Below are 17,311 nucleotides of genomic sequence, written 5' to 3'. Positions count from 1 at the left end.
ACTACGTGGGAGTCCAGCGACATAGCCATTACGCTAACTGCTGGTCCCAACAGTATTTATTCTTTACATTTGTGACACCTGCTGGCCCTCCTTCCTTCCCTCCCTCTCCCTCTCTTTCTTTTTGCTATGGGGCAAGTGCACTTGCCAGAGACAAAGAAAGGGAAAGTGAAAAAGCACGGGGGGTGGGCACGCATGGGCACACACACCGTGTGTTTTTCAAGGCTCTGCTTCCAGTACTGGACCATGCAGTTAGCCATGTGGGATCCACCCACCTTAACCTCTGCATCATCTTCTGGCCCCATAGTTTCTAATTTTTAAAAACAGGTTTATTTATTTATTGAGAGAGACAGGCAGAAATATTCTTGACAGAATCTCATCTTGCCAGGATTTTCCCCTAACCCCTTCCAACCAGAATCACAAGGCCATAGAACTGTTAGGATTCAGACTCAAAAGGGCACCAGTATTCATTTACTGTGATCATGATCTGGGTCCTCAGTATCCTGCAGTGGGACCCTATTGCCTGCATTACTATGGCTGGGCCAGTATTTTTATTTCACTTAAAAAGATGCTAATCATGCCTCCATAACTTGATTTAATGACCCATCAAAGGACTTAAATTCACTACTTAAAAATCACTGTATTAAGTTAGCCTCCAAGAACATTCCTCTTTTTAAAATAATCTCGTGGCTATTACTAGGATTTTTCTTATCTTCCCAATGATCAGGAACCAATTTTGAGTCTTGGCATGGCATTCACTTAGCAGAGATAGCATTTTGACATGTGTGTAATTAAGAGAAAAGCATTAAATGTCTGGTAAGACTTCTGGATCATTCCAGTTCAATCATCCATTGGGAGTAAGTTTTCTACTACACTTGCTTTCACTTTCTAGAAACAAGATCCACTCTTGGACGAGTGAGAGGGTTCAGTACTCACGTAGTTTTCTGTTAAGTATAGCAATTAATGCCTGCTGTGGTCCTAACAAAGTTGAAAAAGAACGTGAGATCATGCGAAAACACTTTGCGTAAGCACTTTATAAACTAACGTTTTATTACCACAATTATGCGATGATAGAAAGCAAGAGATACGGCGATGAAACTCTAGAGACGCAATGTCTCAACACTGAAAAAACTCTCTGTCTTTACAGAACTGTTACTTTAACTTCCCCAAACAGCAACTGCAAGACGCTCAGTTTAAGGGTACACACGGGGAACTCGAGCTTTGAGCTTTCCGGCCCGTCAGGCGCGTGGCTCAGTCTGCGCATGCCCACGAGCCCCTCCAGTCCGCGCGCCCGGTTGGGCCAAACCAGGGGGGCGGAGTGCGGGCCACGTGGGGTCCCGTGACGTCATCTCCGGGCGCCGACGGTGACTGGACTTGCGGTGGGCTTCCAGGGCTCGTCGGCGCTGCCGGCTGGGTTCGCTGGATACTGGAGGGCGAAGTGCTGCAGATCTCCGCTCGATCTCCTCTCGACCTCCGCGCCGGTGCTTTCTGTGGCTGCGGGGCCCTGTGGACTCCTGCTTCCTCGCCTCTGCAGGACAGTGACAGGCAGGCAGCCTGCCCCGCCGCCTCCCCGGAGCCCGGGACCCGCGCGTCTCCACCCGTGCGGGAAGCCGGAGAAGCGGCGCTTCGGGTAGGGTGTGTGGGGTGTGTGTGTGTATGTGTGTGTGTCCCTCCCACAGTGAGGAAATGGCTTGTGAGAGGAGGGCTGAAGAAGGACCGGGTAGGTGTGGTAAGGAGGAGGGGTGAGTAGTGGCGAGGGGAGGATTCCCAGGCGGCGATGGTGGGTGAAGGTGGTACCTTCTGGCAGAGGTGGGGTTGGCGAGACTCCGCCCCGGAGCCCTAGAGCCGGTCCGAGGGTGTGGCCAGTGCGGTCTCTTGGGGACTATGTTTGTCCTTTACTGAGGTAGGAAACCTGGGTCCAGTTGCAAACTCTAGAGTTCAGTTCAGGACCTGCATTTTTCGTGGAACAGTTTATTTCATTATTTTACAGGGCAGTTCGATTCTAACCGAACGGTGGATATTTCTTCTCATTAATCTCAGCGGATTTCCTTAAGTTTCTTTTTAATAACAATCTGTGCTAACAAAGCCATTTTCTGTTGGCAAACACCTTCGCATTCTTTAGTTATACTTTCGATTCTTTTCAATTCATGCCCGAACTTGAGGGATCTAGGAAACTGGATTGGTTCTAGATTTTTCTGAAGGGTGAAAAGGTACCGCGTGTTTTCAGTAATCCGAACTGAAGAGACTTATCACACTGCAGCTGAACTCCCAAGACCTTCCAGAATTCACTTTATAAATCTGAGTCCTTGAGACTGGGTACTTGGATCTGAATTGAACAGTTTGTGATATCCCTAGAGGCAGTTGGTTGAATTTTAAATTGACTAGCACAGTATGCTAGTTAAAACTTGGGGGAGAAATAATGGGATTATATGGATATGGGTTTTTAGAATAATGTACATTCTTCAAGTATGGGTTCATTTAATTAATTTACATTCTGAGAACCTGTTATGTGGCAGGCCCTGGACAAAACAGTGAACAATAAAAATTACTCCCATCATGAAGTTTACTTTCGTAGGAGGGGGACATTGATACAAAAAATAAAGTGTATGTCTGAAACACTAGAGAGGAAAAAATAAAAGCACCAAAGGGACTGAGGAATGCTGGTGAAGTAGATAGGAGATTGCGGTGGTGGCCATGGGAATGATGCTATTTGAATAGAAACCTGAAGGTAGTAAAGAAGGGTGCCATGTGGAAAGAACCATCAGAATTATGGCAAAGCCCTGGAGATAGAAACATACCAGCTAGTTTGGCTGGAAGAGAATGGGCAAGAGAAAGGGAAGTAGTAGATACACAGTTGGGAATGAGGCCAGATCATATAGAGCCCTCTAGGACTTTATAAAAACTTCAGCTTTTACTTTGTGTGAGATTGGTTTTGCTTTGAATGAGATAGGTATTGAGTAAGGAGTGAAATTGAGCTAACTGGTGTTTGAAAAGGGTTTGGGTAATTGCTGTGTTGACCGTGTGCAGCATAGGCAAGTAATGAAAGCTGTTAGTAGTCCAATGCAGTTCTGCATGGTTAAGGTCAAGGTGACTTGGATCAAGGTGCTAATATGCAAGTGGTACACAGTGACCAGATAGATTCTAGACTCTCAGTTCTGCAGTTCATCAGGACCTTCCGTGTGCCTGCTAGGTTTATTACGGGCCTACCAGGCCAATGATCGAAACCCTACTGTCAGCTGTGTGACTTCCAGCATTGTAGTTCAGATTGCTGCTGACTGTGACACCAAGACTGGGCCTCTAGACTTGTTTCTAAACCTAAATTTAGAACCAGTGTAGTTTCCTAGGTTCCTTAAGTTCAGTTAGGTCAAGGGTGACTTAGAGGTTTATAGCCTGAGCAACTAAAAAATACAATTACTAGGTAAAATGGGAGGAGACAAGTAGGGAGGAAGATTTGATATCATTTGCAGTTTTGCACATATTAAATTTCCAAATGGTATGCAGTAGTATATATGGAGTTTGGAGAAGAGACGTGAACTGAAGATACATGAGAGTTGGGGCCCAGCAGGTGGTGTGGTGGTTAAGGAGCTGGTCACTCCCACATGGCCAACCATGGTTCAAGTCCTCGACCAGGTGGCTTGCTTTCTCTCTCTCTCTCTCTCTCTCTCTCTCTCTGTTTCTCTCTGGTCAAATTAAAAGAAATGAATTAATTAATAAAATTAAATAATTAAAAATAAATAAATATTAAAAAAAAAGATACATGAGAGTTGTAAATGTATAGTAATATTTAAAGTCATTAGAGAGTTTTCCTAGGTGATGCAAGGACTTAGCCCTGGGGCACTTCAGCATTTGAATATTGGACACATTTACAAAATCCTACCCTGCCCCCTCAAGGTGGTGCTGTTCAGAGTTGAGAGTATTCCACAGTTACAGGATAGCAAGAAATAGAAAGCAAGTTCATTAGCTGAGAGAGAGGATGAGGAAGGAGATGTGAAAATTTGAGGGAGAAGAAAGTAGGGAAGAAGATAGGGAATACTGATGTGGGAAAGTGGGGAGAATAAGTAGACTAGGGAAATGTAAGGGCACTAGGCAGTACTCAGGACCCACTTCTGAGATTAGCATTCATGAATTTATTGGGTTGTCAGGAAAGTCACGGTGCACTTATGCATAGAAAAACACGGACAAACACATCATGACTTTCTCAGCAACCTTACAAAAGGAGACCAACCAACATAGATTGTTACTTTTTCTAAAAATTGACATGTTAAGTAACTTCTAGGTGGGGAGTTGTCAGCAGAAATTATTACAGCTTCAGGTGGTAGGTTAGCTTTGGATATGTAATGTGAAAGGCACTATTCATTGTGCATTGTATTTTTGCCATACTGAGTTGTTTGCTGAATGACTGATTAACAGATCTTGTTGCTCCTACTCTGTCTTACACTCTGAATCAAATGTAGACAACAGAGCAGTCAAGATAAGAGTGTTTTCCCTTAAGCTTACTTCTGGAAGATTGCATCATAGGTTGGGATTTGTAGGTTTTTAAAACATTGCCTTCAAATTGGATAGATGGTGATGATAGTATACTGTATGTAGGAGAGGGGGAATATTTCTAAAATACTGAAACTTGATGAATTACTTTTTTTCTTTTCTTTTTTAAGGATTTTGCCATTGGGAGTATGTTTACTGGAGAGACAGAGACAGTGAGAGGGAAAGTGAGAACTCACCCACCAAAAGGGATGACCATGCTGCAATCCCTTCTTCATTCTCCTCCTGGGATTTTGGGCATGCACATGTGTGCCAGTGTGAGTAACAAGCTGCCACGTCCAGGACTCAAACTGTGGTCAGCCATGTGGGAGTCCAACACCTTAACCACCACACCACCTGTTGGCCTGAACTTTTTTCCCCTTAATTAAGGTTTTTGCCATAGGGCATGTACACTTGCTGGAGAGAAACAGAGAGAAGCAGTGAGAGGGAAAGTGAAAAAGCACCTCCCAGGGGAGATGACCATGTCTCAATTCCTTCTCTATTCTCCTCCCTGGATTTTGGACACGCATGCACACAAGCTAGACATGATTTTCAAGCCATTAGGTCTGGGACTTGAGCTGTGGTCAGCCATGTGGGAGTCCAGCACCTTAACCACCATCCCATCTTCTGGTCCTATAACTTGCTGAATTTTAAGTATGATGGTATGACTTGGAAATGAGTTTAAATGGAAAAGATGTTTAAGTAGCTATATTTATATATTTTCCCTATCGTTTAACAAAAATTCCGAAACCTGCTATGTACTAATTATGCTAACACTGGGGACAAGAAGGTAAATATGACTCAAGTTCTGCTGTCAAGGAATTCCCTTTTCATTGTAGGGAGGGGCAAGAGAGAAGAGATAAACTGACAGCTACCATGCTTGGTAGTACTCACTATTAAAGAAGTAGTTAGGCCGAAGGCTGCTTAGGGGAAAACTTACCAAGGAGGTGATGTAAAGCTGACTCTTGAAGGAGGAATGAGAGTTGGTAAAAAGAAGGAAACTGTTCAAGCAGAGGGCCATGGAAAGATGAGGAAGCTGTGTAATTAAATGCAGTCACCATTTATCCAGTGGTTTCTATATGCGGAACACCAGTGAAAATCAGAATTATCTTATTTTACAGATAAGAGATTCATAGAAGATGAAGTTTGGTGTCCAAGGACAACCCCTGTCAGTATGATTTCAAAATCCCTTAACCACCTCATTTATATTTAAATCTCCCCTGTCCTTGTTCTTTATCCCTCTGTTATTTTTACCAGCTTCTATTCATTCTTTCTGGGAAAGACTCACACCTGTCTCACCAATGCACTACTACTGTCCTAGGTTATGGTGTCATTACTTTATGCCTTCGTGGCTGGAATTACTTTCTGGCTAGCCTTTCTGACCCAGGGCTCCCCTTTTGTGCCTTGCTACCAGATGACTGTCTTTACTTGGTCATTCTAAAACCTTATAAGCTGTTTAGGCTTGATAGATTAAACCTTCCGTTTTTATGCTTTATGTCTAGTTGCATTTTACATTTACATATTTTATATTAAAGAAATTATTCCTTGCATTTCTTACCACTTATGTGATAAGAAACATGTCCATTGCTGTTTCAAGCATTACTGATTTTTCTGTCAAAACCACCCTGTGACTGGGGTATTATGAATTTCATTTCACAGGTGAGGAAGTAGAAGCTTAATAAAGTGTAGTTAGTAATTGGTTTAAGGTCACATGTAATATTAAAACATTTTACAGAGTCAGTTCTTTCATAATCTGTTTCTCCTCTCAAACCCAGATTTCAGCAGTTGGCACATATGTCTCTCTTACCCACTTCCTGCCTTTATTGATGCGATTTTGCCTTGCTTGAAATATTTGTCTTCTTCTTTTTATTTATTTATTTTTTTTGCGGGGGGGAGAGATTTTTGCTATAGGGCGTGTGCGCTCACCAGACAGACAGAGAGAGACAGAAAGCGAGAAATCATCCCCCAGGGGGATGGCCACGCCGCAATCCTTTCTCTTCTATTCTCCTCTCGGGATCTTGGGCACGCACGCACACGCGCCCGGTGTGAGTTTTAAGCCACCGGGTCCGGGACGCGAACCATGGTTGACTACGTGGGAATCCAGCAACATAGCCATTACGCTAACTGTTGGTCCCAAATATTTGTTTTCTTCTCTGCCTGTCCATATTCAGGTTCCACATCTTATAAAATTCTTTATTAAACCTTACAGGATATAAACATTTAATGACTCCCTCCCCTTACGAAAGCTCTCACAAAGTAACACTTAGTTATACCTTCTACATATGAATGTTTTGAAGTTGGTAGGTACATTGGCAATCACAGTGGTATGATGGAAAGAATATGAGACTGGAAATCTGGGTAATGACATGGCTTGATTTGGCTCTGTCATTTATTAGCCAGAAGATTTTAGAAAAATCATTTAATGTATCCATCTGAAATGAATCACTTGTGAAATGAGAATGTACAGTCTTGCGTGTATCAACTGTGAAGTAATGTAAAATGTATAGTGTTTCTGAAGTTACTTGAAATTTAAAGTAGTATATAATCTGTTAGCTCATTTTTTACTATCTAATTTGATCCATTCATTTCATTTTATGGGATTCTGCTTGGTTCTGTAATATTACATTTAATTACTGTGTTTCCAACATATTCAAATTTTGCAAACACTTTTTGAGCACCTACTGTATTCCAGACACTGTTCCAAGTACAGAGGTAAAAAGATGAGAGAGTTAAGATCCTTTTCCCTTGGGGAATGCTTGCAGTCTACTGGAGGAGACACATAAAATTATATTTAAAGTAAGCTAGTAAGTGCTGTGACAGAGGAAAAGTAAAGGTGCAGTGAGGAAACGGAGGAGTCTGCCTGAGTCATGCATAGAAGAAAGACTATTTTGAGCTTAGTCTTGAAGGATCTCTAAACTGGATGACAAGGTCAGGAAGGCCCTTTAGGGTTAAGGGGACCACCAGCATGAGCAAAGGCACAGACAGGACATTAAATTGCAGGGTATGTTTAGTAGATTTGGAAATTATAATATTTTCTGGGCCAAGACTGAGATTTGTAGTTTGTTATTTTGTATTCCCCCATATCAAACATCAAATGTTTGGGACTCTTTATTGAGTGTTGTTTATATGTATTGTATGTGTATTTGTATGTGTTGTAAGTATCATATACATACAAAGTATGTATTGTTCAATGTGTACTTTTTAACTATTGTTTTTCTTTACTCTTATACTGCCCGTTTATATTACGTAATTCTTTTGATTATTCTTAGTTCTCGAAGTCTTTATGTGCTGACCTTGAAATACTTTATTTATTTATTTATTTATTTATTTATTTTTGGGAGATTTTCACTGTAGGGCGCGTGCGCTCTCCAGACAGACAGAGAGAGACATAGAGACAGAAAGCGAGAAATCACCCCCCAGGGGGGATGGTCACGCCACAATCCCTTCTCCTCCATTCTCCTCTCGGGATCTTGGGCACGCACGCACACGCGCCTGGCGTGAGTTTTAAGCCACCGGGTCCGGGACACGAACCGCGGTCGACTACGTGGGAGTCCAGCGACAAAGCCATTACGCTAACTGCTGGTTCCCACCTTGAAATACTTTTTGAAACATGTTCTTACTGAATTTGTAAATTATAATGGCGGATAATTTTTGTAGTATTTATTATACGATAGGTGGTGTTCTAATAGATGTATTAATTAATGTAATTCTAATCTAAGGTGATAAGTACTGTTTTCCCATTTTGTAGATGAGAAAACAGACACAAAGAAGTTAAGTGACTGGGGCCGGCAGATGGCATGGTGGTTAAGGGCACTGCACTCCCCACATGGCCGACTATGGTTCAAGTCCTGGACCTGGCAGCTTGCTTTCTCAATTTCTCTTTCACTCTATTCCTCTCTGGTCAAATTAAAATAAATAAATAAGTGAATAAATAAAGTTAAATAAAATAATTTTTAAAAAAGAAGAAGTTAAGTGACTTAGTGGAGGTCACATAGTAAGTGGTAGAGCAAGGTTTGGGATGCTGGCAGTCTGGCAGCACATTTAACACCCCCTACCTGCTTTATGAGAGAGAGAAAGATATTTTGTCCAAGGTCTCGCTATATTATAGTCCTTTTGCCCCAGCTTCTTAGTTAACTGTGATTATAGGCAGTTGGTGCCTGGGTGTTCATGCTGGCCTGGGAACTGAACCTGGGCCTGCCATATAGCTGCTAGCTCCCAAGCTGTGGTGCTATGTACGTGCCACTTTGGCTGAGTCCACATTTTATGTTTTTAACTTCTATACTGTAGTGCTTCTCAAGAGTTAACTTGCAATTTTCTGCATTTATTTTAAAAAAGGATTATTGAAAACTCACAATTTTTAAAAATTGCCAGAGGGTATGGTCATGCCATAATCTCTTCTCCTCTATTTTTCTGTCCTATCAGGACTTTGGGCATGTATGCCTCACATATTTTTCAAGCCGCTAGAGCTGAGTGAATTTGTAAATTATAATGGCGGATAATTTTTGTAGTATTTATTATACGATAGGTGGTGTTCTAATAGATGTATTAATTAATGTAATTCTAATCTAAGGTGATAAGTACTGTTTTCCCATTTTGTAGATGAGAAAACAGACACAAAGAAGTTAAGTGACTGGGGCCGGCAGATGGCATGGTGGTTAAGGGCACTGCACTCCCCACATGGCCGACTATGGTTCAAGTCCTGGACCTGGCAGCTTGCTTTCTCAATTTCTCTTTCACTCTATTCCTCTCTGGTCAAATTAAAATAAATAAATAAGTGAATAAATAAAGTTAAATAAAATAATTTTTAAAAAAGAAGAAGTTAAGTGACTTAGTGGAGGTCACATAGTAAGTGGTAGAGCAAGGTTTGGGATGCTGGCAGTCTGGCAGCACATTTAACACCCCCTACCTGCTTTATGAGAGAGAGAAAGATATTTTGTCCAAGGTCTCGCTATATTATAGTCCTTTTGCCCCAGCTTCTTAGTTAACTGTGATTATAGGCAGTTGGTGCCTGGGTGTTCATGCTGGCCTGGGAACTGAACCTGGGCCTGCCATATAGCTGCTAGCTCCCAAGCTGTGGTGCTATGTACGTGCCACTTTGGCTGAGTCCACATTTTATGTTTTTAACTTCTATACTGTAGTGCTTCTCAAGAGTTAACTTGCAATTTTCTGCATTTATTTTAAAAAAGGATTATTGAAAACTCACAATTTTTAAAAATTGCCAGAGGGTATGGTCATGCCATAATCTCTTCTCCTCTATTTTTCTGTCCTATCAGGACTTTGGGCATGTATGCCTCACATATTTTTCAAGCCGCTAGGGCTGAGATTTGAACAGTGGTCAGGCATGTGGGATCTAGCTTCTTTAGCCATAAGGAGATACACCGCAGTCAACTACATGGGAGACCAGTGACATAGCCATTACGCCAGCTGCTGGTCCGAACCAAATCTTTTTACTGTTTCTGATGCAGAAGGCAGAAGCAGAAGAGAATGCCATGCAAAGAAAGAGCAGAGTGGTCCAGTGTACTCATCTGGCAGCCCAGAGGGGAGAGAAGGAAGCATTGTATTTTGGTTTATGGTGATCCTGCCTATTAATAAACATGGCTCAAATGGTGTCCTGGAATCTGATCAGTCAGATTATTATCGCTTCTTGAGAGCAGGACAGTGCTTGGAAAGACAGGAATAGCCTGTAGAGATGCCTTTTCTTCTATGGTCATACTCACTTTAATTTTGAATTGTCTTGAATTATATTTTCTACCTGCTTCTTCTGAGAAGAAAAACTAACCATTGTGACAATATTGATAATGATGTTTCAATTTAAAAATTCCAATTAGGTTTTCTTAAAGTCTCATGGTACGAGAGTTCTTTGCCTCCAATTGTTTTCCTTCATAAGCAGGAGGGGAATCGCCTTTGTAGCTGTTGGTTAATTGGATATATCAGTTACCGAAGCCACTGCATACCATCTTTGTATCAGATTCAACTCTAGGTTTACTTATGTATCGCTGCCCAGATTTCATTAATTCCTGCCACTAGTAAATTTATTTAAAAGGAGAAAGCTTTAGTGTAGTTAGGAAGTTATGAGGTGTGTGTTTTCAGTGAGTTAATTTTATGTGATTTGAAAACTTTGGAATTTTCTACTGTGTGTAGAAACTCAGTATTTATTTGAAACCTATCTGGGTAAAACTATATGAAGTTTGCACTCATATATTTTATGTTTGCTTAAAATAGTTATTTTGATGGATATATTTTAGTAAAAGTTAAAACACTGTGATATGCTAGAAATAACACTGCTTTGGTTTAAGTACTTGGTTCTTAACCTGATTTGACCTTCATCTAGGTATTTTTCCCACTTTTTTCAGTCTATTTACCTATAGATGACATTGTATGCAGTTGACCTCCAGCATTTTTCCCTGTCTTTAATTTATAACTATCTTTATGTACTTCACGTTGGTCAGTGGAAGAGAAAAGAAACAATAACTCAGTGTTAATAATTGATATTTGGCTAAACTCATGATTATGTAGAATGTTTTTACAAGATACATTATGACAGATTATGAATTAATGATTTGGATAAGTACAGTGAATCTTAGTATCTAGGTGCCACCCATTGAGTTTCTCTGGGCATTTATTATCAACATTTATTTCAGCATTTAATGTAGTACATTGTGTTTTTATTTAACTATAGAGTATTAGTGCTAGAAGACACTTGACTATTACAGAAGTTAAAAGCCATATCCTTCTACCATACCACTATTGAAGTTTGTATTTTTAGTGCCATATTTGTGGTAGGGAGAATATTTCAGTTCAGAGTAGAAGCATTTGCTTTTCTTTGGGACAAAGGACCATGAACTTGGAGTGCAGAGTGTTTAGGATTTGAATGGTAGAAGAGCATCTAAGCCTCAGGATTAGGAGGACACAAAGGCGGGCATTTAGCGACCATTTTTGCAGGAGGGTTTATTTTAAAAAGTATAGTAGATAGAGTATTTCTATAGGAAGATAGGAAGTGTTGTCTGAAGTAGGAGAGGTTGAATATATTGGTCAGGGTAATTGTGAAAATGATGCTTTAGAGTTGGACTATCAGAGATCATAGTGCATAGGTGAAGGTCCTCTTTAGGTAAGCAATAGACTCGTCTGGCCTTGGAAGGGAGAAGCTGGCCAGGTGGTGGTATGGTGGTTAACTGGCAGAACCCTACCTGGCCCACTGCATAAGTTGGAGTCCCAGACCTGAAGTTAAAAATACACTGGTGCTGTATGTGTGTGTGTGTCTCCAAAATCCTGCGAGGAGAGTGGAGGAGAAGGGATTGTGGTGTAGCTATTCCTTCTGGGGAGTGCTTTCTCACTTTCTTGTTCTCTTTTTCTCTGCCTCTCTGGTAAATGCATGTTCCCTATAGCAAATTAAAAGAAAGAAAAAAGATGATGTAGGTGTAGTTTCATTTTTACTGGTTCATTACTTTAATATGTAATTTTAAATTGGTTATTTTGATGATCCACTTAAATAAATAATGTTCTGCATTCAGAATTTATTGTACCAATATTTTTGTATTCTAAAGAATGCCTAATCACAGCTTTTATTTTTTTTTAAGTGAGTATTTTCATGGATTCATTTTTCTTACTCTCTTGTTTTATGGTAAGTTCATTTATCCTTGCCAAGGATCTGACTAATGCTCTTTATTTTATTTTCAGCTTGGCTTAGGTTGACAAAATAATTTAGCCTATATGTACTGCTTTAACCACTGGAAGAATGACAGATGACAAAGATGTGCTTCGAGATGTGTGGTTTGGACGAATTCCAACTTGCTTTACACTGTATCAGGATGAGATAACTGAAAGGGAAGCAGAACCATACTATGTAAGTATGTTCATGGAGACAGAGAGATTGGATATTTAGGTTTGTCTGTGTCCATTTGGGCAAATAAAGCCCTAAGGATCTAGAGGTTGCTAACCAGCATTTCGTATGGAAATGAATCCAAGCTTAGTTTGCGGAAAAAACTAGAAAACACAGATAAACAAAAAGAAGGAAGAAAGTCACCTCTAATCCTACCACTCCAAGGACAAAACCACTGTTGATATATTGCTATGATACGTTCTTGACTTTCTCTTATGTATACACATATATGATAAAGGAATCATGTGTTACTTTCTTAATAGGAAACTGTTTTGACAATAGTAGGTTCAGATTGGATTGTTCTGTATTTAGGGGATTCTAAGCAACTGTTTAACAAGGCATTTTTCATACCTCAATGAGCATATGAACTATGTACATAAAACACACACACTCATGGTCATATTTTCAAGGGGCTACTATATGGTGTATAACAGGGTAAGCTATAAATTGCTGTACATAGTCTTACAGGTTTGAATGAAAGGATTATTGGTTCTAAAACCAAGTTTCTGATAGTTTCTAATTTTAGTAGACCTTTGACCTTTTTCTAAGTATATATGCAATCTAAGTTTATGGATCTGTCAGTCAGAGATGATAGTATCCTGCCTCTTTATTGAGTAAATTTTGTAATATTTGTTAAGATTCCACTTATGTTTTTTTCTCTTGACAAACTTTTGCTGTTTTAATGAAAACTTTCAGCCTTGGCTGGCTTTCTGATAGCATATGAACAGAAAAGAGTGTATGTGTATAATTGGTCAATGTGGTGACAGTCGAGTAATAGATAATTTAAGTCTGTTTGCCTTTATTTTTAAAAAAGAATTATTTATTTAATTTCATTTGTTCATTCCTTTATTTTAATTTGACCAGAGAAAGACAAACACACAGGGAGAAGGAAAGTGAGAAAGCAAGCCACCAGATGTGGGACTCAAACCATGTTTGGCCATGTAGGAGTGTCCAGCGCCTTAATCCTCACACCATCTGCTGGCCCATGTCTATTTGTTTTTAAATCACTCTACTGTTACAAGTAATTCCAAGTGAAGGATAGTGTTTTTCCTTCTTGGTGAATGAATCTATTTAAATATGAAAGGCTACTGTGTGTACTATGGTGTAAATTGTTTTCTAGCTATTTATAATTAAAATTGAAAATGGTAAAAGTGTTGGGAATAACTGTTGGAGGAAGAGGAAAAGGATTATTTTTGTCTTACAGGTAATTGTTTTTTCTTTTTTCCTTTTTTATGACACTTTGCACATTAGTGTGTATGAGAGAGATAAGCATCCCTAACAGGGTCCATCACACCATGATCCTTTTCGCCTAGCCTTCCAACACTTCAGGATTATGGGTGTTCACATGTGTTCGTGTGTTTGTGTATGCGCATGGCATGTTTTCACGCTGACCTAGGGATCTGAACCTGTGCTTGGCTGTATGGCTTCCACCTTGCAGGGTACCTCTGGTGCTGCTGTTCCACAGTGCCTTGGACCTAATTTTTTTTAAATTGAATTCTTCTTAATTATTTATCCAAAGAAATTGTTGCACAGTCATGATTTGTGTTTCTAAAGAATATTGGGTGACAGGCTATAATAAATATTAATTGAAAGCTAGGGTTTAAAATCCTGTAGCATAATCCAAATTCTGCTCTTTAAATACACAAATATTTCAGTTTAAGTGACTATAGGCAGGAAAGAAATACACAAAAACATTAATGATGTCTAGTCTTAGAATTATAGGTGAGCATTTTAGTGCCAATGTATACAGTTGTGGTTCAGCTATGTCTTGATTATAAATTAAGCCTAACAATCATATTAATATTTAATATATTCCTATTTATTTTTGCATTTGGATTTGTTGCCTCTATGCATGAAACTTCTTTTAGCCTGTATGCTTTATGTAGATCATTAAGAATTATGTCTTATTTTGTGGATATTTTAGGAAGGAAATTTGTTAGACACTAGATAACTTTTCAGTTTTTGTTATTTTTCTTTTACTCACTTAAAATGGATGGTTTTCATTTAGATTTTTTTTTTTTTTGCCATAGGATGCATGCCCACATCAGAGAAGAGAGAGACAGAGACAGAAAAAGTAGAAACCCCCTCCCCCCCTTGGGGGGGAGGATGGTCATGCCACAGTCTCTTTATTCTTCTCTTGGGATTTTGGGCATACATGTACACGCATCTGGCATGATTTTTAAGCCACTAGGTCTGGTACTTGAATTGTGGTCAGTAACATGGGAATCCAGTTGTCTAAACCACCACACCACCTGCTGGACTGTAATTTATCTTTTATAAAAATAACATATACAAATTTGTATTAATACTTTGTGATTTGTCACTAGAGAGAAATCACACAGCTGGATGGTGATCAGTCTCAGTGGACTCTTCAACATTATCCATTAATCCTTCTGTATTTCCTTAGTCAGCTGAGTCTGCTCTTTTCCACTATGACTCTCTGATCCCTGACCTTTTTCTTCACTCTTGACGGTGATCTCACTTCCTACTTAACAAATAGAAACCATGTGATAGAACCTTCCTAAACTTTCTACCACCAAATCTGCAAAACCTGTCTGCATTATTTCCTCCTTTTAAAATGGAGGAATTCTTCCTCTTCGATCTCCTGCCTTCTCAGGAAGCTGAGGGTATCTAATATTCTCCCTCCTACACCTGCGCCTTCTGTATTTATTGTACTTTCAAGTTTTTATCTACTAGCTCCTTTACAGCATCTGTGTTGTCATAAAACCTTGCTTGTCCTAAAAACAATCCTCTGTTGGCCCCATGCTTTCCCTTGGCAACCAGACTTCTTGAAAAGGTTGTTCAGTACTTAGTTGATTGTAATAACATTTTGGTACTCTTTCAACAAAACTGCTTGTTAAAGTCACTAATGATATCTTCTTGCCAAACTTGGAGTCTGTTGTTGAATTTTCATTTGCTTGATCTCTCAGCAGTATTTGATGGTGGCTTCTCTCTTCATCTTGTGGCACTGTCCTCTTGCTCCACGATGCCTCATGATCCTGATTTTGCTTCTGCCTCTTTTTTCCTTTTCTTCTCTTCTTTCTGTACTTTTGCCAGATCTCTCTCTCTCTCTCTCTCTCTTTTTTTTTTTTCCCAAGAGGTTTTTGCTATAGGGCATGCGTGCTTGAAAGAAAGATAGTCCCTTCTCCTCCATTCTCCTCTCAGGATCTTGGGCACACACGCAAACGCACCTGGCGGAGCTTAAGCCACCGGGTCCAGGACTTGAACCGTGGTCAACTACATGGGAGTTCAACAACATAGCCATTACGCCAATTGCTGGTCCGCCTCTCTCTCTCTCTCTCTCTTTCTCTATTATTGTTCTTCAATGTTGGCATTATTTGGGGTTTTGCAATAATAATTATTATTATTTTATGTTTTTCCCTGGAGCGCTTGTCCATTTTTGTCGTCGTCAAACATTTGTATCTTGACAACTTTCAATATTTTTTCTCCTGAACTCCAGATATATATAGATATATATATCTGTGTTGGAGATCTTCACTTAGGTATCTTGAAAGAACTCAAACTGAGTATGTTTGACACTCTACCCATCCCCTTTAGTGCTAGAAATCTTGTCATCTACCATTGTTCCTTTCCTACTTTGGTACATAGACCTATTCTATCCATCTAATCAGTTATTCTTACCAGAACCCTGGGACTCAATCTCTCATGTCTCCTCCCATATCCCTAACATTTAGTCACTTAGTCTAAGCTGACTTTACATCTATCTGATCATCCTCCAACTTACTTGATTCCTTTCATTCCCACTGCTACCTCTTGGACCACTACTTAAAGACCGATAGATTTCTGCAGAGCTGAAATCAGTTTCTCTGCATTCAGTTTTCTTTCTTTCTTTTCATTTTCTAATTTTTTCTAATTTCTAATTTCATTTTCTAATTCATTTGCAGTTAGAGTTATCTTTCCAAACACAGTACCTGATCTTATCACCTGCTTGCTTAAAACCTTTAATGACTTCATCATCTTTAGGGTAATTACTGTAATTTACAAAGTTCTCCATGATCTGGCCCCTTGCTGTTTCTGTTCCACTCTGTCCCAACTCTACATTCTGATCATATTTAACTTTTCTTAGATGGCTCAACTGTGCCAATCTTTGTATCTCCATTGTTTATTCCAAGCCTTTTGTCTTGCAATGTCCATAGTCTGAAATAGGTGGAAGCATTGCTTACCTGCATCCATGCCCAAACATTTATACCCACTCCTGTTGGCTTTTTGACTGTTGCTTTGAAATACACTTCCTATTAAGACTTTTCCTGAGCCCCTGGATAGGTGGAATTCCTTTGCTATTTGTTCATTCTTTACTCTGTCCTTCCATTCATCACATTTGTACTTTTGTGTGTGTGTGTGTGTGTGTGTGTGTGTGTGTGTGTTTTTTTTTGGGGGGGGGAGGTTTTTGCTATAGGGCATGTGTGCTTGCCAGAAAGACAGAGAGTGACAGAGAGATAGAAAGTGAGAAATCACCCCCCTGGGGGGATGGCCACACCGCAGTCCCTTCTCCTCTGTTCTCCTCTCAGGATCTTGGGCACACATGGACATGCGCCCGGTGTGAGTTTAAACCACCGGGTCCAGAACTGGAACCGCGGTCGACTACATGGGAGTTCAGCGACATAGCCATTACACTAACTGCTGATCCCGTACTTTTGTGTTTAATGTCTGTCTTCTCTAGCCTATACGCTCAATGAAAGGAATGACTCTGTCTCATTTAGTGCTGTGCCAATCTTTGTATCTCCATTGTTTATTCCAAGCCTTTTGTCTTGCAATGTCCATAGTCTGAAATAGGTGGAAGCATTGCTTACCTGCATCCATGCCCAAACATTTATACCCACTCCTGTTGGCTTTTTGACTGTTGCTTTGAAATACACTTCCTATTAAGACTTTTCCTGAGCCCCTGGATAGGTG

General features: G+C 40.0%; 1 protein-coding gene across 5 annotated transcripts in view; it reads left to right on the top strand.

Annotated features, from left to right (window-relative positions):
• Nucleotides 1–1,056: 1,056 nt before the first annotated feature.
• Nucleotides 1,057–17,311, top strand: part of ATG5 (autophagy related 5) — a 195,388-nt gene continuing 179,133 nt past the window's right edge. Inside the window, exons 1-2 of one of the 5 annotated variants that reach the window (XM_027775111.1) lie at nucleotides 1,057–1,627; nucleotides 12,196–12,361. In XM_027775111.1, the coding sequence (XP_027630912.1) occupies nucleotides 12,254–12,361 (108 nt within the window). In that variant the 5' untranslated portion in view covers nucleotides 1,057–1,627; nucleotides 12,196–12,253. Of the gene's footprint in view, nucleotides 1,633–5,668; nucleotides 5,687–12,195; nucleotides 12,362–17,311 lie in introns of those variants that run through there. The other 4 variants (XM_027775109.1, XM_006156950.3, XM_027775110.1 and 1 more) reach the window with 4 other exon arrangements.

This window comes from Tupaia chinensis, unplaced genomic scaffold, assembly GCF_000334495.1.
Source record: "Tupaia chinensis unplaced genomic scaffold, TupChi_1.0 Scaffold000527_1, whole genome shotgun sequence".
Taxonomy (NCBI): Eukaryota; Metazoa; Chordata; class Mammalia; order Scandentia; family Tupaiidae; genus Tupaia; species Tupaia belangeri.
The sequence above is the reverse complement of the archived record's forward strand: the minus strand, read 5'-3'. Positions and strand labels throughout refer to the sequence as shown.